The sequence below is a fragment of the Oryctolagus cuniculus genome, chromosome 4 (assembly GCF_051225735.1).
Source record: "Oryctolagus cuniculus isolate XC-2025 breed Fujian yellow rabbit chromosome 4, ASM5122573v1, whole genome shotgun sequence".
Classification (NCBI taxonomy): Eukaryota; Metazoa; Chordata; class Mammalia; order Lagomorpha; family Leporidae; genus Oryctolagus; species Oryctolagus cuniculus.
In genome coordinates, this window is record NC_142870.1 from 140,902,392 (window position 1) to 140,922,251 (window position 19,860).

Genomic DNA, 19,860 nt, shown 5'->3' on the forward strand with positions numbered 1-19,860 from the left:
GACACTTGAGCTAACCCACAGCAACCTCAGCCATCACTCTGCCAGCATCTTCAGCACAAGATGACTGTTGCTTAAGCACACTACTTCAGCTCTACCGTAGCTCTGGGATGCGGAGCATGGCAGTCTGTCCCGGTTTCCTCACCCGCAAGACTTGCAATGTTTCATGTTAGCTGCAATTCTGAAAAACTTAAAACAGATAAAACGTAAAGTGGGCAGACAGCACATTGCACTTTCATCTGTGTGACTTATGTTTCAACCTAACAAATGGTTATTCTCTCATATACTTAAAGATCAATACCATAAAGCCATGGAAAACATGCACAGATGACTTGACCTTTCGATTTCTAGAGATGCCAGTCTAGCAGATAGAAGGCGCCCCCAAAGATCTGTTGTTGCAATCAACAAATGAGCCTGACACCTAACCTGAAATGGCAAAGCGCTGTTCTGCGCGTAGGAGAACCCTAAGAAAGTCATCACATTTTCATTCTGCCAAAATATACATAAAGAAAAAAACCAAAACAACCACATTTTCATGAATATATTTTAATTTTTTGAATCTTAACAATTCAAGTAAAAGTTGGCTGGATAACATAAATACAGAATAAATGCACATAATTTACAGCAATGTACATAAATCAAGAATAGCAAACCTCACATGAATGGTTAAGTTACCAACTCATTTTAAGTTGACTAATTAGCTACCACTTACAGGTCACAATCTACTCATTCACATACACTGGGGTACAGTCAAAAAGCTCATTAACACAAAAACTGAGTGAAGCGACAGTTTATCACTTCAGAAAGGACTAGCGTAAAAGTCAGCGTACAGACACATGGCAAATGTGAGGGCAGGATGGAGAAGCGACACTGAGTAGACAGAAAGCACTGGGCTTTACGCACTGTCATGCCCTCCAATTTAAATCATCCCCGAACAACTACACTGTTAGGAATGTTAAAGTCATGATCAACATCAGAGGAGAAAAAGGCTGAACTGTATGTAGCAGCCCCAAGAGTCCCTACAGTACCGAGAGCGCGGGCACGAGAGCATGTAAACAGACAGGCATCAGTGATTCTGGAAGGGTAGGGAATGGACTGACTTCTAGCACTTGAAACACCTTCAAATTCAAATCAATATGCTTGAGATTTAAAACAAATTTAAATATGCTGAAATGTTCACTATTTCTTAACAATCTAAATGCTGTTGGTTTCAATCTGCTGTCATTCCACAGTGTGCATCATGGTTTAGGAGACGGAAGTCTGGATAAATAATCTCATGATATTCTACCAAGGTTTCAAAATGACAAATCAATTATTTATGGGCATGGGGCCCATCCAGTAGGGTTGGTTCTACTAAAATTACACAATGAGAACCATGAGCCAGCTTTGGTGGTACAGGGCCCCCCCCCCACCCCCGAATTGAAAGCACTGTATGGTATCCTGCAATCATGGGGCAAGTCCCACATTTGGACTCTGAAATGCACAAAACCGATTCTCTGAGTCACAGGTAGCAGAGGCAGCCAAAGTTGTTTCTGCTGCTGCTCCGCGGGAGGACGTTCTTTTCCAGGATCTACTGCTTTAACCTGAATGTGTTCAGTTCCATTTTCAGAGAAGATTCTACAGTAAAAGCACATTCCAATCTGAAGAGTGTTGACTACCTTACACCAGAAGTAAAGTTATCTACTAGTAGAAACACATAAAAACAAAACATAGTCTACACTACCCAAAAAGTCCAATGCTTTGAGTTTGAGTATGCATTCTCTTTTTAAGTTAAAAAAAATATATATACTCAATTTTAATTTAATTATTCACTAAAAATTTTTGCAAGAAAGATTTCCGAGGCAAACTTTAAATACCTGTTTGAATTATCCTCGTCACACAAAAAATAAACTACAGCAAGTGGTGCTCTTCTAGCTGCTGTACAAACAAGCACGGAGACTCTGTTCCTTCTAGTGCACACAGGAGAGCTTTAGAAGATGAATACGATGCACGGAAGGCCAAATTGGACTTGCTAAATACAAACAGAAATAGCATTCACGGTCATCCTGGAAGGACACTTGTTAGGAATTTGCTACAGCTCTGTAAGGTGTTCCTTCGCTGCTGGTTTTCGTATCACTCTTCACCATTCGTGGGTACTGAGATCAGCGAGAAGAGGGAGGTCTCTGCCCTACATTCAGCACAACTGAGGTGATGGGTCTTCAGAGGCAAATGGCACTGGATTCTTAGGCAGTATCAGTGGCACCCAGAAAGGTAAACACCATAGGTTGAGACTTCTCCACTTTTAAGTTAGAATCTCCTGCTTTTTTTTTCTTTTCTTTTTTTGGTATGTTCCTCACAATAAATGTCAAAGCTGAAGTTTACCATAAAAAGTAAGGAAACTCAATTTGCCTTTGGTCTCCACATGGACTGGAATATTCGTGATTCCAATTGAGCACCTCAGAAACATCCAGCTATTGGTGACTACAAGAGGTCAGGTTGAAGAAGGTAAGGGGGCACTGCACTTCACTGGTGTCAGCAACGTAAGCTGGCAATCGTGTCGGGGGCACTACAGGGCACACAGAATACTTAAGACATGTATACTGAAGGTCTCCAAAACAATATACCTAAAACCCCAAAAAAGTTAGCAACACTGTTTCTGCCCAATACACGGCTAATATTTTAAAAAATATAATTTTATCATGAAATTCTCTATTCTCATACCTCAAAACAAGGCCACAAAGTGCGTTCACAAGGAGTCATTCTGCAGATAAAGCCACTGCACAAAATGCACAGTTACGGTCTACTGAAATGAATCCCACACTGGAGTTTAATTGTAGACGTTTTATACACCAGTATAGCAACATCCATAGGCAAAGTCTTACAGAATTACAACAGATAGCTTCATAAGGGCCATATATAGAATACATTTAAAGTATTAAAAGGTACAGTTGTCTCAATAGCAAAATTTAAAAGTTATATCCTGTTAATACATTTAACCCAAACTAACTTGAATGCTATGATTTACCGTTCAGAAAATCAGCACAGAATAAATTTCTTGTCAAAAGCAGCTTGTTCTTTTGCCAAACTCTAAGTCAGTTAAGAGCATTACCCACTGAATCAGATGCAGAGGGCCCCTCATCTTTAATACTGTTACTGTCCCACATATTAGTTTTAGTATGTTATTTTTAAAATAAAAACTTGCAAGGGCCAAACAGAAAATTACCAGTTTCTCTACAAAATAATTAAAATGTAATCTACATGGGCTTGAAAACAACTCAAGGGCTCAAATTCTTAAAGTGAAAACAAGTACAGAAAAACTGAGAAGTGGTATATGTTTTCCACTTGTAATGATACTAAGGTGTGACAAATAGGTAGAAAGTCAAGTTTATATCCAGTAAGTCACTGAAAAGACTACTGCATTCATTCATGTACCATACAATTAGGGAAGATATGAGGACATGCTCAAGTCACTGAAATGGTCAAGAATCAACATTTTACTAGTTTAATTCATCTTCCCAAACCATTACCATGTGAGTTGGATACACTGGCAAACAATTTAAAATCCACATTATGCAAAAGATCAAACACTTGTAAGCTGTGGAAATCAAAATTTAATGTTAAAAATATGTAAGATATTTAGATGCTATCTCGTTGGCTGTAAAAAGTGACTGCAAAGCCAAATAACTGAACATAAAATATTGAGCAAGGTCTTCTTGGGAAAATGTGACAGTAATACCAAGGCTCTCCCTAATGTTGTTGCTTAACACTTTTACAGGAATTAATAGCCAGAAATCGGAAATTTATGACTGCCAATACTATCTTTGGATAGTTACAGTACGTGTTTAGAATATTGGAGAAGTGCGTGCTTATGGAATAAACACTATACTCTGACTGCCATAAATCAATGAAACACAACTGCATCTGGTGGACATGGTAGAGAAAATGGCAATTTTGCGTAAGGAGTGCTTTGAGAGGCATTTCCTTGGAGGCAGCCAAGGTTTTTCTTTCCCTCATTACTGAAAGATCAAGTAATGCGGTATGGTTACTTAAATTCCTACAACCAAACTTCCACTTAGGCATAGTTACATGTTCCCAAACTACTTTTCTTCCGTCCGCCACGCTGGCTTGGATACTCCATGGTCCACTGCAATCTTTTGGTCTCCCCTCTCTGGAGCAGCCCCACACTGCTATCCATTGAGTAGGTACACCACCAGTTCATAGGTGGCCATCATAATGGCTGTGTTTGGAATCTGTCTCACCAGATGAGTTGTTAGGCCACGGTAAAGAGACCCATAACCTTCTTCTTGAACAACCAAAGACAGTGTCTGAAAAAATGATCTATATTTTGTTCCCTCTTCACGTAGTCTTGTTCTTACAACTTCTGTTTGAGAAAGAAATGAAAGAAAAAAATAATTTTGTTTAAACATTACTGATATCTTTACACCATCCTAATTATAAGGAGCACATCTCATTTATCACTTCGTAAGTGTACACTCAAGATAAATGCTGATTTTTAATGTGTAGCCGATTGAAATCAGTCACATCATATTGTAATATAAATTATAATCAAAGCCATATACACTAGTCATGAAATTTTATAGGCCTCTAAAAAGTATAAAAAGATACAAAGAGACAAAAGAGAATTATCCATTGTATGCTATGTAATTAATGAGGGCGGAACTGATCTGATGAGAAAAATATGAATAAGCAGCAAAGGGAACGGAAGTGGTATCAAAGGTGAACATAGATACAGTGAGAAACAGGTAAAAAGATTTAAAAAAATAAAGTGGACAGTACACAGAGAACACAGATTAATCTATTCACAACACTCCACGTAAACCAATGTGAAATGGCAAGTGGATAAAGAAACAAACACTAGCTGCCGGCTACAAGGCCCAGCCTGGGAATCAACTAGGAAGTGGACCTTAACGATGACTCCAATTTTTCTTCATTTTAAAGGTGAGAAGTGGGAGCTGCTCAGGTTTTAATTGTACAGCTTGGATAAGATTTTAATTTCCAATTTAAAAATGTAATGACTCTTTCACTATTTTTGAAACATTTCAACAAGGTACTCTTGATGGGTCTCAAAAAGCCTAAGGCAGTCCCCAGCAAAGGCGAAAGTGTATTTGAAACTTCCCTGTCATGTTTTGAGAGTCACGCCACTTACACACTTAACTCCAAATACCTCCTTTATCAACTATACCTCTTCTCCCAATGACATCATCACACTTCAAAGTGACAAGATTGCTGTTTTTCCAAAAAAGATTTATTTATTTGAAAGGCAGAGGGACAGAGATGGAGAGATCTGCCATCTGCTGTTTCACACCCGGAATGGCCCTAATAGCCAAGGCTGGGCCAGGAACCAGGAGCTTCATCTGGGTCAATCTCATTGGGTAACAGGGGCTCAAGTACTTCCTAGGCATACCAGCAGGGAGCTGGATCATAAGTGGAGCAGCCAGGACTTGAACAGGCACTCATATGGGACTACAGCTTTGCAAGCTGACACCAGCCCCAGGACAGGATTTTTTAATTCCTCAAGCTCTATCCTTTCCTTCAGCAGGCACTGTCTTAACCCACACGGGAGGCCAGAACCTCAACAAGGTTGTGGATATGTGCTACTCTGACTTCCATTAGTGGAGCCAGCAGCCTCCTTGAAGAAACAGATGGGTAAATTCACAGTCCAACTAGGCTAATAGTTGGTTTCATAAATTACATTTTAGAGCAAATATTAATTTTCTAGTCCTATTTCATTTATCCTGATAGGATGTAAGTGGCAGGGCAGGGGCTGGGGGCAGACTATAATATTAACCAGTGTAACAAAAGTGAAGCAGATTTGGAATTAGACTCCAGTTAGGATCTGGGCTCCACTGCTGATATGACTTTGGGTTACGTTACTTAATTTTCTAAAAATTGGTTCTCAGTTTCCCATTTGAAAACAAGGACAATTCTGATTATGTTCTAGCATAGCTAGACTTAGACAAAGAAGGTTACAGGGCCAGTGCTGTGGTGCAGTGGGTTAAAACCCTGGCCTGAAGTGCCGGCATCCCATATGGACGCCGGTTCTAGTCTTGGCTGCTCCTTTTTTTTTTTTTGACAGGCAGAGTGGACAGTGAGAGAGAGAGAGAGACAGAGAGAAAGGTCTTCCTTTTGCCGTTGGTTCAACCCTCCAATGGCCGCCGCGGCCGGCGTACTGCACTGATCCGATGGCAGGAGCCAGGCGCTTCTCCTGGTCTCCCATGGGGTGCAGGGCCCAAGTACTTGGGCCATCCTCCACTGCACTCCCTGGCCACAGCAGAGAGCTGGCCTGGAAGAGGGGCAACTGGGACAGAATCTGGCGCCCCGACCGGGACTAGAACCCAGTGTGCCGGCGCCGCTAGGTGGAGGATTAGCCTAGTGAGCTGTGGCGCCGGCCTTGCTCCTCTTCTGATCCAGCTCTCTGCTATGGCCTGGGATAGCAGTAGAAGATGGCCCAAGTTATTGCGCCCCTGTACCTGCATGGGAAACCCAGAAGAAGCTCCTGGCTCCTGGCTTTGGATGGGCGCAGCTCCTGCCATTGTGGCCATCTGGGAAGTGAACCAGCAGATGGAAGACCTCTCTCTCTGTCTCTACCTCTCTCTGTAATTCCATCTTTCAAATAAATAAAATAAATCTTTAAAAAAAAAAAAAAAGGAAAAAAAACTAAAGAATAATAATGAAAGAAAGTTAAGTACTCTAGACCATGTTTATGTAAATTAGCAACAATACAATGAAAGTATTTACTATAGCCCCCATTTAAACACAAATATTTTTCAGAAACTTACTGGAAGGTCTCTAGCTGATCCAGTATGGCTGGAATTTGACTATCTGACTCTAGAGTGCACGTGTGACCACCATTATGCTACATCACAGCATACACTGCCCCTTTAATCAGCTGCATCAGCCCATTGCTAACTCAAGAATGCTGTTTTACCAGAGTTCAGTAAAAATTATAAATGCTCTAGTAAGCAAACTGGTGGCTGGCATGCGACATATTTCTTATGGAATACAATATTATTATTATGCAATTTCAGCTCTTCTCACCATGAGGGTATGCGATAGTTGTGGCACAAGTCTTTGAGGTGGCTGCAGCTAGCATCATTCCCACAAAATCTGATGCTTCCTTCACAGACTCTTCATCGTTTTCCATCATAGAGGCAGTCTTACATTCCAGCAGTTTTTGCTTTATACTTTCATAAATAACAAAGTGGATAACAGTCTCTGATATGCCAGCATAGGAAGCAGACATGCCCCTGTAAAATCCTCTAAGTCCATCTGTCTGATATACTTTGCGAACACATTCAAAAGCACCCAATCGCTTTTCCCCACGGCTCCTGAAAAGGAAAAGGGAGAAATCTTATTGACATATCATTTATATATATATATTTATGTAAATTTATAAGTAAATAAAGTAAATGAAATAGAGTAAAAATATACCAAAATGCTCTTCTTTAAATCATGAAGAAGTGAAATCAGAATTTAAAATAAATTTTTCATTTGCTTGAAAAAGCAGATAGAGCGCATAAACGAGCAAGCGTGTGTGCACACGCACTATCTTCCATCTGCTAGTTCGCTCTCTAAATGTCCAAACAGCCAGAAATGGGCCAGAACAAAGCCTGGGGCCTTGAACATGAGTGGCAGGGTCTCAAGTACCTGAGCCATCACCTGCTGCTTCCCATGATGCTTCAACAGGGAGCCAGATGAGAAAACATAGCAGCCAGGACCGAAACTGGCACTCCCGTATGTGATGTGACCATCCCAAGTGGTGGCTTAACATACTGAACCACAATACCTGCCTGCTTTACAATCACAATTTTAAGACAACATTCATATTTTCTGTCCCATCCCAAGTTGTTCATATTACACGAGTAAGATATAGTAACATTTCACTTAATGCAAAATCCACGACATACTATTATCAGTGCCAGGTCCTCCTCTGGGGTTCAAACAACAGATCAGCTAGGCACTATATGCAACTCAAAACACTGTTTTGCATAACAACAAAACAAAGTACACAATACTCCTCACACTGTATTAATGCCAGTTCTAAGTAAGTTGAATTTCCTTTGCATTTAGTAACACAAAAACTAATGATGATGGTCCTCATAAAGTAGGGAATATGATTAATTAGCTTGCTTGCCCTTGAAGAGTTAACAACTCCTTTTAGCCCTTTCCCAAAAGTGACTGGTGAATATAAATAAAACTCTCCATGAGCATATAAAAGCAATGGCTACATTAGTATTGCCAGTGAAAAGTAAATGGGGACCTGTACAGCTATCGGATTTATTCAGTATTGTTCAAGACAGTTGCCTTAGTGCTACTTAAGGGTACAGCACCTACTCTTACAGGGCACAAAACCTATTCCTACATATGCGTGTGATTTTTAGTTTGTAAAAACAAAAATTAACTACGTTATACCATGATTCCCCCAAAAAGAAATGAGTTTAAACACTACCTATGGGGAGATAAAGAGGAGTTAAAATTTGTATAACATATCAAAATAAAACCATAGCTAAAACACTTACCAGATGACTTACAGATGCCTCCAGTTTTATGAACTAATGACTGACTTTTCTGAGTATCTATTTAGTTGAAGGATCCAAGCAACCAACTCTACCTACCAGTTTCTGGTGCCACTGGTTCTCTTCCACAAGAAAGCTACGACACAAGTCTAGAAGGAAGACCTGTAGACATACCAGCCTTATTTTTGACCTTAGAGTTGTTAAGTTAGAATACTCTAATAGTCAAGCTTTACTATTACCCCACACTACCCCATTCCCCATCCCTGTACTAGCTTGTGCTACAATTTAAAGGGGCAAAAAAATTAAGAGTTTTAAGCCATGCTTTACCTAATCCCCTAGTTCTATGTTGAAACATAACTCTGAGGGCCGGCGCCGTGGCTCACTAGGCTAATCCTCCGCCTTGCGGCTCCGGCACACCGGGTTCTAGTCCCGGCTGGGGCACCGGATCCTGTCCCGGTTGCCCCTCTTCCAGGCCAGCTCTCTGCTGTGGCCAGGGAGTGCAGTGGAGGATGGCCCAGGTGCTTGGGCCCTGCACCCCAAGGGAGACCAGGATAAGAACCTGGCTCCTGCCATCGGATCAGTGCCGTGCGCCGGCCGCGGCGGCCATTGGAGGGTGAACCAATGGCAAAAGGAAGACCTTTCTCTCTGTCTCTCTCACTGTCCCTGTCCACTCTGCCTGTCAAAAAAAACAAAAAAAAAAACAAAACAAACAAAAAAAAAAACAAAAAACAAACTCTGATAGCTTACAATCCAATATGTGGATAGGCATCTCAAACTTGAGGTTTAGTCTTACCTATCATTTTTCAGATTTATGGCACTAAGAAACTGAGTTTTGCTACAACTGAACATTTCACTAAAAGCAGTACTGCAGATGAAACAATTAGACATTGCCAAATCTTCAAATAGCATATAACTCTACATGACAGATGTAGAAAAGATTATCTAAGCAACTGCAATTAATTGTTAATGATTTATTAGATCAGGTTTGTTTATAGCTTACAGAATACAACACTGCTTCCAAAATTCCAAAAATACAAGAACTGCATAAATGTCTGATACACAGAACCCACTCTAGACTGAAGTCTGTAACAGTTCAAAACTGTTAAAATCATTATTATAATCACTAGATAAGACCATCTCTTGGGGCTGGTGCTGTGGCACAGCGAGTTAAAGCCCTGTCCTGAAACGCCAGCATCCCATATGGGCGCCGGTTCTAGTCCTGGCTGCTCCACCTCTGATCCAGCTCTCTGCTGTGGCCTGGGAAAGCAGTAGAAGATGGCCCAAGTCCTTGGAATCCTGCATCCACGTGGGAGACCCGGAGGAAGCTCCTGGCTTCAGATTGGCATAGCTCCGGCCATTATGGCCATCTGGGGAGTGAACCAGCAGATGGAAGACCTCTCTCTCTCTGAAGCTCTACCTCTCTAACTCTTTCAAATAAATACAATAAATCTTTTTAAAAAAAAAAAAAAAAAGCCCATCTCTCTATTTCACAGTATTACCCTTCCCCATTCCATATCCTAAGGCTAACAGGAGCTGATATGGGCAACCCTAAGCTGCACTGCTTCTGGTTTCCTCAGTTTCCAGGTTATACCAAATGCCTAGACCTTAGGACTTCTGAGTTTTATGGTCGACTGTTTCTTCTGCTTAAAATGAAAAACCAAACTTTCTTGATTATCCCATTTAAAGCTGGTCCCACTGTTTCCTTTGTTTATTTTTAGAACACAGCAGTATCTGTTTACTATAGATTTGTTGATGGATGAATCTTGGTACTCTCAAGCAATTCTAACAGATGAATCTATATATATGACTGCCACCAAACCAGGCAGCAAAAGGTTACGAGGAAAACATAGTTAGACCCCTAACACCAAAATCTTATGAAATACATTTCCAGGAAAAAATTAGCTAAATCCATAGAACTAATTTTATTTTAAAGAATCAACATACCTTGCATCAAGTTGTAACCGAGTCTTTATAAGCCAGATGGGGTTAGTTGCTGTGATCGCAGTAAAACCTAGACAAACATGTTTAAAATGAACTCCAGTAAAAATAAAGAACATAAACATTTAAAAATCATATGAATCTATAGTAAAGAATACTCAGAAATACTTAAAGGGCTAATTGATAGACGCTTTATACTTTTATTGTACAAATCCATACAACCATAAGCATTTGTCTTCACTTTCAATCTACATGAATTTTCAAATTCTGACCTTAACTAAAAGATTCTTTTAAGAACAAAATCTGACTATATACACAGTGCTCTCCCAGCCTACTCAGAATATCCTTTTGGGTGCTCTCTACTATCTAAGCCGAATTCAGAAACCCATTTCTGTAGCCAAACATACAGGAATTTTGTTTATTCTAGGGCTAAAAAGCATGCACTCTACCACAGCTACCTGGTAGTCCAATTAGTATCACAAAACCACTACATTCAAAGTGGATTCTACATAAATGGATCATTTACTGTTATTGGACATTTGGTTGATTATATAACCAAAAAGACTATTGTATAGCCCCACAGATACTTTCTAAACATGCTTACTAAAAGTTTCAGAATCAGGGTCACTACAAAGGTAAAGTTTCTGTTAGGATTAACAGGACAGATCTATTTCTTCATCTACTTAGACACATTAAAAAATCTCAAAAATGAAAAGGTTACAAATTAGAACTTTCCTCTCACTTTTATAGACACTGAATAAAGAAATTCAGAAGAGAAGCTAGCTCTGATTGACTTTAAAACTAAAGTTCTCTCTCTTCAACAACTATTAAAGAAGGCTGGCCACCCAGATGTGCCTCATGCCAGCCAGTAAATGACAACCTCTGGAGCAGTATGCTTCTAGGCGCATGCATTAGCTTTTACTTGCCATCTTCCTATTTACAGGAAAATTCCACACAAAATGCAATCTTGATGATCACGGGAATTTAGGAAGACTGTCTCATAACAGGGCTTTAAATAGACTGCATTTACATCTAAGATCAGCTACACAAACTTCATAGGACTACTTACATCAGGCTACATTTATTCAGCTGGCCTTCACATAATATGAAAACTTGCATGAAGATATGTCTAAAGATCTCAACTGTTATAATCTTTTTTATCAAATACTATTATGTCAAGCACATTAGTTTTAGAAAAGCAGACTACAATCAGCACATTTAACATGAGTAAAGTACTTTCAGGAACAAAAATACTGTGATATACTTAGGAATAATCTATTTTTAAAATTGACACATAGAACAGAACCAATTGAAAAAGCTACTACTACTGGCTTTCAAAACTAGTACAAGCGTTATCTACATATGCAAAATACTTTTACTAAACTATTTACAGAGCTGAATTTGGCCTCACAAGGTTCCTTCCCCTTCCACGATGTCAGGCAATTAGCTAACTCAAATTTTACTCCAGTGACCCCATTTATCACTGTAAAAATAGCTAGCTGTTACACAAAAGGACATCCCATTAAATGTATTCAGGAAGCAGGATAGATGGAATGAAAACTGTTTAATAACTCCTTTAACAATTTTATAACAATAGCCTCTATTTTTCTTATGTGCTTTTAATATTAATATGTAACTATAAAATTAGAATGGGACAATGATTTTAGAAGCATCAGTTAAGTACTAAAATGATACAAATTTAAAAGGTTAGGCAGACTATTAGGAACATCTGTTTCAGTGGAAGGTTCTTTTTATATATATATATATTCTTGGTAAGAGGGAAGAAAAGCATGAAGCTATCAGAGCAACTAAATATTCTTCTTACATGGCCTATTTTAATTAGAACAAAGTTATAGAGTATTATTTTTTATTCTTTTCAATCTCATTTTTTTAAATGAAAAAGTTATTTAAATTATTTTAAAGATATTTAGATTTATCTTTTAAGGCAATCAGATATCATTGCCCTGGTCAAGCCCCAATTTAAGGATTTGTATTTTTTAAAATTAGAGATTTATATTAACTTAATTTCGGGATAGTAAGATGAAAGGTTTATTAGTGAAAAGCTGCTAAGCGGAAAAAAACAACAAAATGTTCTACCTTAGTCACACTGGTTTTTTGCAATCATCTGTAGAAATTTTAAATTAAGAAAAGTATTTGCTTTTTACTCAATTTTAGAAAAAATTTTTAAAAAAGGGCTGCCTAGATAAAAATTCTCAATTAATTATGCTGTATTTGAAAAGAAGATATGTACCAATTTTTTAAAATAAAAATTCTATGTATGAAAATGTGAACTTAGTATCAAAGCTTCTGCTCATAATATTCTTCCAGGTCATAAAATTCCTTAATTTGAGGCTGGGAAAAATCCATATATATATAACTTTAAAATATTACAACAAATATTTATAAATTTACTAGGACTAAAAATCTATAAAGACCTGTACAATATAACCTGAAATTATTCTCTGTACATTATTAATAAACAATGTGGGAAGCAAACAACAGGTATTTCTCACTTAACTAAAAGACATTTCCAGGCACGAATTAACCTATGTCATAAGACATACTAAAATTTAGGTAAGTGAGAGAATGTTATCTTATCTCTATGTAGCTGTTGCTATCAATAAGCTACACTTATTATAGTTGTTCTGGCTCACCTCCCCCTAACTAGTCACTCTCTGAGGGACTACTCTAACTGCCAGCACACTACCAAGAATCTAGGCACACTCCACAGGCCCATAGTCACTGGTTCTGAATCAGTTAAAACTCTGACCCTTGACTTTTATGCTATTACTTTCTCCTAACCAAAGGCACTTTTAACAAACTCCAGTAGACATTTTAGGCTAAATTACATCTAGTAATTCAAGGAACGAAACAAACAAAAAGAAACAAAATACTACCACTAACTTAGGCAATTCGAGGTTAGCCAAAGCTGAACAACTTCCTTCTAAGACAAATACACATGAAGATATTGAGAATGATGCCCTTTGAATTTACAGATTGCTTATTACTTTTTATTATGCACTTTAAGTTTGTGGACATTCTGATAATACAACAATAACTTATACTAATATTCTGAGCATCCACTGATACATTAAAACAGACTTAAAAAGAAGATATGAGAGATCCATTTGTAGGTTAAGCATTAAGACTGCTTCATAGTGGCTTAAAGTAAAGCGCCAATCCAGTGGCAATAGTGTTAGTGGTGTGTTAGTGCTTCATTAGAAAGCCTTAACATTTTTAAATGCGATTTTCAAAGTCTTGACTTCAGAGTACATTTGATCTAAGAGCCCATTTGGTAATAAAAATCAACAAAAAACCAAATTAACAGAAAAATCTGGTTATAGCAAACTTGCCGAAAATGTTTATTTCATTAAGTGAGTGATACCTGTAGTGTTGCATTTTCACTACTTTTTATTTCAGTTAACTTCTGTAAGAACAAAATCCACCTAGCCTCCTAAGAGAAATGTTATCATTTACCTATTTTAAAACCTAATTAAAACTAAAACAGGTAAGATCCCATTTTTTTTAATCCTGCATTTATTTGGAAAGTAATGGTACAAAGATTGCTATTTTGGCAAAAAAAGCAGAAAGCCAAGAACTAACACACGAGAATGGAAAGCACTACAGTAGAATTTTAAATGTTATTGCTAAGCAAAGAGAGCTACTATTTTATCTAGAAGGAGTTAGGATGGTATGATGCCATGTACAACTGTGTATATACACTATTATCAGATTCCTTGGAGGTCAAGGCTGTTACCGCCAAGCTGAAGACCCCACGCTGCTATTACACGATGACCTGAAAGTACCCCATTCTTCCTTCTAAAAGGATTATAAAGGGATCATAATTAAATTTTTATGGAATACTCAATAATGCACACACAAATTCAGGAAATAAAAGTTCATTTCCCGCCTTCTACTAATTCCACAGCTATCATAAAATCCCAGGGTGTGTTTCTTATACTAGAGGCTGCAAGAGAGGCTCAGATCAGTACTCACGAGGTTTAAGTTAGTCCATATTTCTACAGGAAGTGACCTGCGGATGGGGAGCATGAGATGACACGATCTCACTCTTTTCTCGGGAGAAATGTACAGTAAATGCCTAAAATAGACACAGGCTTTTCTGTATCATAACAACAAGCAGTGACCTCATCAGAAACATGTGTACAAATTGAATCCCACTGGAAGGATTTGAGAAATATTTACTGTGAGATCTAACTTTAAAAAATTTTTAGGTTAAAAAAGAAAGAATGGATTATCAGAATGGGCCATAATTTTTTTTTTTAAATGCACGAGTACTGAAAATCCTGCCATCTGGAGCAGTTTCAGAGTCCAAATACTTACCTAAAAGAAGATCAACCTTGCCTTAAAGAAAAAATGCTAACCTTGTCAAATGGAAATCTAAGAAAATGTTTAGAGGGGGTTATCACCTCATTTTCCTACCATTATTATCTATCATGATCAAAGAGTTGAAAGCACAATTTTCTATCTTTGAACAATCACCCTACTTAGTAAATCTTAAAAAAAATTTCAACAGAATATTCAAATAACTTCATTTTGGAACTATTTATAATTTGTTTTTATAAAATAAAGCATATGTTGCTACAATAGTACCTTTCACCTTTTGCACTATGGCCAGTAATATTGCACATCCATACTTATGGAATATTTTGGATTATTTTGTATTTAATTTCTTGTATTCTACAAAACAAAAAAACAGGAAGAATGTTTACACATAAACACACAAAACATCTGTCCAACCATCCATTTGGCTGAATGAACTGCCATGGACAAATAAAATAATTTAAAAATATTTTATATATGCATGACAAAATTTGTATTTAATAAATAAAGCTTAACCTTTAATAGTGAACCTTATGTCAAATAGAAAAATATATCTTGAAAAATAATAGAGCATGCCATAAGCAAATAAAACCCACTAGGTATGTAGGAAACAATAACCACTTACATTACTGGTGTTTTAAGAATTGAGCATAACTGTATGAATATATAATCTAATAAAACTGGAATGCACTTCCTTTACATTTATAATATGTATATAAAAGGACGTAAGTGCCAGATAAGACAACCTTTAAAATTTAGGAATTACATAAAGAAGAAACATAATACAATTTTTTTTGTATACACACAAGTGTCTAGGTGTATACTGAGGGATAGTCAAGTTCATTTAAACAAAATACACAAGCAAAACGCAGAAATCCTCAACAGGATATGTAGGAGGCAACAGGGAAGTAAAACTAAGAGTCAACATCACTTAATAGGATTAACTATTCTTCACAACTAGGGACTTTTTTTTAATGCATGAAAATTTACAGCTAAATTTTAGAGGCTTACAAATTCTAACAGTAATCACTTGTAACACTACAAAACATGAGAGAAAGTCCTACTTTAAATAAACTGTCCCTTGAGTTTTTTGGCATCTAAAACTAAATACCTGAATTCATATGAATAAAGTAAAAACAAAATTGAATTGAGAGGTTACTTGAAATTAAAATTATAGTAATTTGATATCTGTGCTACTGGTGTGGCAAAATCTTACAGGTGGTATCATTTTCTGGTATATTTCAGTGGAGTTTTGGTATTAAAGTGACAAGGTTAGCATTTTTTTGTTGTTGTTGTTGAATAGCCAGTGAGAAAATAATTTTTCACATGACTATCTCTAAGTACTTTATACTCCCAAATCATTCATTTTTAGACTTCTAAAAAAAGATCCTGAAGAAAAACCAGAGCAGTCTGGTTTAGATTATTTCAAGAATGAAGGGCAAAAGTCTACCTGAATGAGTCTGCACTGAACCATTCAGTTTCATCAACCATGTAGTATGTACAAAACTGCCAAGCTAAATGTGAATGCTCATGAACAGTGCAAGGAAGCTCTGAAAGCACGTTCTCAGATTAAAACTGCAAACAAATGAAAAAAGTATTTTCATATTAAACAGTAAGTGCGCAGTGCAATCATCTCTGAACATGTATAAGACTCAAAGTTTATCGAAATTCAAGGAATTAAAGTTGGACAATAGTTACGAATGTACAGATAAAAGCAAACTATTAGCTAACATTTGCACACATTTGAGAAAAAAACTGCAAAATGAAAATTCTACTGAGACTTTTTGCAAACAAACAGAATAATAAATTCTGATGAGATATTCTAATGAAGTAAGGGCTTTAAGACATTTGGAACTTCTAAATTTGTAATACTGAAAAAATATTCTGTTTAAAATGATTGCTCATCACTTTCTTGATTTCAATTTATTCAGAAAAGAAAAGATTTCTTATATAATTTTGAGGGGTTAAAAATAAAAAAACATAAATATTGGTAATCCAAAAATATATTTTTAAAGAATCTAACATACTGGTTAAAGGTTTGTCATAAGCTACTAACTTTTACCTGATACTCACTCAAGATTATAAGGTAAAAATGACAGCTTCAACATCTGTAAAAAGGACAGTAAAAAAAAATCTAGCTAGATAATCTCTATGGCACCAAATGAAAGAACTAATTCTCAAAACTCAAATCTATGTAAACCAACTTACTTGTTCCATGAATAAGATAACAGAGATTTAATATAAATTATATAACTTGCTCCAAATCTCCTTAATAAATGAGAGTATTTCACTATCCTGATCTTTGAAGTTGTCCTTTCCAGCTTTAAAACCTCAAAGTGTCAACAGTTATTAAATATAAAAGGCTTGGAAACAACTTTTAAGGTATATGCTAGAGATCCATAGTATCGGTTATCACACGAACATTTTATAAATTCATATTTCATAAAACAGTTGTTTTAAATATGTGGTTCAAATTGATCCAATTTATTTCTAAACTGAAAATTTTTAACAGTTTAAGGCACTCATTACTAAGCACACAGTTGACCAGAAAACTGCAAAGAATTTTCTATTGTAAACAAAGTTCAAGGCTTTGTTTAACATGCATGGCAGCAAATGATTCCAGAACTGCATTGGCCAAACCAATCCCTCACAGTGTATCTTCAAGGTAGTGCAGAGACCTGGGACTAATTATTTTAATGCAGAATCATTTATACTCATCAGTGATGATAAAAGAGCTTCTGGAAACATTTCTTTAGCAAGCATGTATACATAGCCAGTGTCAAAATTTTAGGTGCTATGTGGTCTGATTTGCGTGGAATGACAACCAGATTTTTACACATTATTGAAACTCTGAATTATTAGTAACATATCACTCACAAAAAATTCAGCATTTGAGCACAGGACAAAATGAATACATTACCAAGAATTGCCGGCACATTTCAGACAGAAGCCAAAACATGCGCAAAAAGGGAAAAGGCACTAACAGAAAATTGAGGAGAAAAGAGTAAATTACAGTTTCATGACTTATGCTGTAATTATGGTTGGATTCTTAAAACTTAAAAGTGATCACTAGATATTCACTGGACTACACAAGGCAATATAAATATTATCACTTAAACTCCTAATTACAGAAATCCCACTTAGCAGAATTTATATATACCTAATCAAATTTGTTTTACAGTAATAAATGTAGAAATCATCTTTGCAAATGTTAATCAATGAAACCACATTAACGATCTTAACTATACAATATGAACTCATCACAATTCAATATTAAATCTCTAGGTTTCAAAAAATTTTTGTTTTTTTAATATTATACTTTCATACCTGCCATTGCAGCTGAAATCATGTGTACCTGCGTAGAATCAGGATCAAATACACCATTCAACTTTTCCTTGCAGTTTGAATAAGCAGCAAAGTATATTGCTCTAAAATAAAGATTTGAATTTATCAATGAGTATGTGGCTTAATCTAATTGCAAATTTTTCATAATTTTAACATAGAGAAATCCCAAAACAAATTTTACCTACATTCTCATGGAATATCAGATTAATTTAATTTTCTCAGTGAGAATACTGAAGTAGTTTTTTTCTATCATCTAGTTAAAAAAAGGCACTTCAATATTAAGTTCCTAGTGTCCACCCTCAAACAGAATCCCATCCCCACCACTCTGGTGACCACAAGGCAACAGACTAACCGAAGCACAAACTGTGTAACGTTTTGATGACCGGAAATCACATGAATGAGTTAAGGATGTAAGGTTTGTACAATGCTAAGGCTAACGAAGTATGCTTAATCAAGTAAATGCGGTACGAGCACTTAACAATTGCACAATTTTTTGCTAGGAGAGGGGGTAAGAGTTAAACCAATGGGTCAAAGTATATGGTAGGGGCCAGTGCTGTGGCATAGCAGGTAAAGTTGCAGTGCCGGTATCCCATATGGGCGCCAGTTTGAGCCCCAGCTGCTCCACTTGCGATCCAGCTCTCTGCAATGGCCTGGGAAAGCAGTAGAAGATGGCCCAAGTCCTTGGGCCCCTGCACCCTGGTGGGAGACCCGGAGGAAGCTCCTAGCTCCTGGCTTCGGATCGGTGCAGCTCCAGCCATTGCAGTCAGTTGGGGAGTTGAGCAAGTGGATGGAAGACCTCTCTCTCTCTGCCTCTCCTTCTCTGTGTGTTTGACTTTCAAATAAATAAATAAATCTTAAAAAAAAAAAATCAAACAAATAAAAGTTGCAGAAGGTGTGAGAAAGTCACAGAAGATATGAAATAAATAAATAAATAACTGAATTAGTAGGGCCGACACAGTGGCATAGCAAGGTTAAGGCTGCCGCCTGCAATGCAGGCATCCCACATGGGCACCAGTTTGCGTCCTGGCTACTCCACCTCTGATACAGCTCTCTGCTAATGCGCCTGGGAAAGCAGCAGAGGATGGCCCAAGTGCTTGAGCCCCTGCACCCATGTGGGAGACTCAGAAGAAGCTCCTGGCTCCTGATCGGCTCAGTTCTGTTGTGGCCGGAAGATCTCTCTCTCTCTCTCTCTCCTCTCTGCCTCTACTTCTCCCTGTAAATCTTTTTTTTTTTTTTTTTTTTTTAAAAAAGACTGAATTAGTAAAATTGCATCAACAGTAGACAGGGCAAACTGTGACTTGAGTTAGGGTGCTATCTAACCCTGAAACAACAAAAGTATCCATAGTTTCAGAGGAAATAAGCAGGCTGCTCAGAAATTCTAGAGTATAGCCACAATGAAGGCAGATTACTAATCCTCCATATGCAGAAGAGGCACACCAGCAAGCACCCAAGATTGTGCAGGGAACCACTTCATTTCCAAGGGGCTAGGAAGCAACTACCTAGGAACTGAAATTTCCAAATGCTTGAAGATTTCAAAATAGGTGCTTTGGGGAAACTCAATGAAATTCAAGAGAAAACAGAGAAAAGGTTCAATATTCTAACAGAGACTTGATAGAGATGTGGAAATAATTAAACAAAATCAAGCAGAAATCCTTCCACTGCAAATGTACCAAGTGAAACAGAAACACTATAGAGGGCATCAACAAAATAGATGGAACAGAAT

The 19,860-nt window shown here is 37.2% G+C and overlaps 1 protein-coding gene across 3 annotated transcripts in view; it reads right to left on the minus strand.

Annotated features, from left to right (window-relative positions):
* Positions 1-527: 527 nt before the first annotated feature.
* SLC25A36 (solute carrier family 25 member 36) overlaps positions 528-19,860 on the minus strand; it is a 39,880-nt gene continuing 20,547 nt past the window's right edge. The window contains exons 4-8 of one of the 3 annotated variants that reach the window (XM_089331140.1): positions 18,120-18,220; positions 16,243-16,900; positions 10,458-10,524; positions 7,036-7,325; positions 528-4,357 (exon numbers count right to left, since the gene is read on the minus strand). In XM_089331140.1, the coding sequence (XP_089187266.1) occupies positions 4,164-4,357; positions 7,036-7,325; positions 10,458-10,524; positions 16,243-16,276 (585 nt within the window). In that variant the 5' untranslated portion in view covers positions 16,277-16,900; positions 18,120-18,220 and the 3' untranslated portion in view covers positions 528-4,163. The remainder of the gene's footprint in view (positions 4,358-7,035; positions 7,326-10,457; positions 10,525-16,242; positions 16,901-18,119; positions 18,221-19,860) is intronic. The other 2 variants (XM_089331141.1, XM_008266251.5) reach the window with 2 other exon arrangements.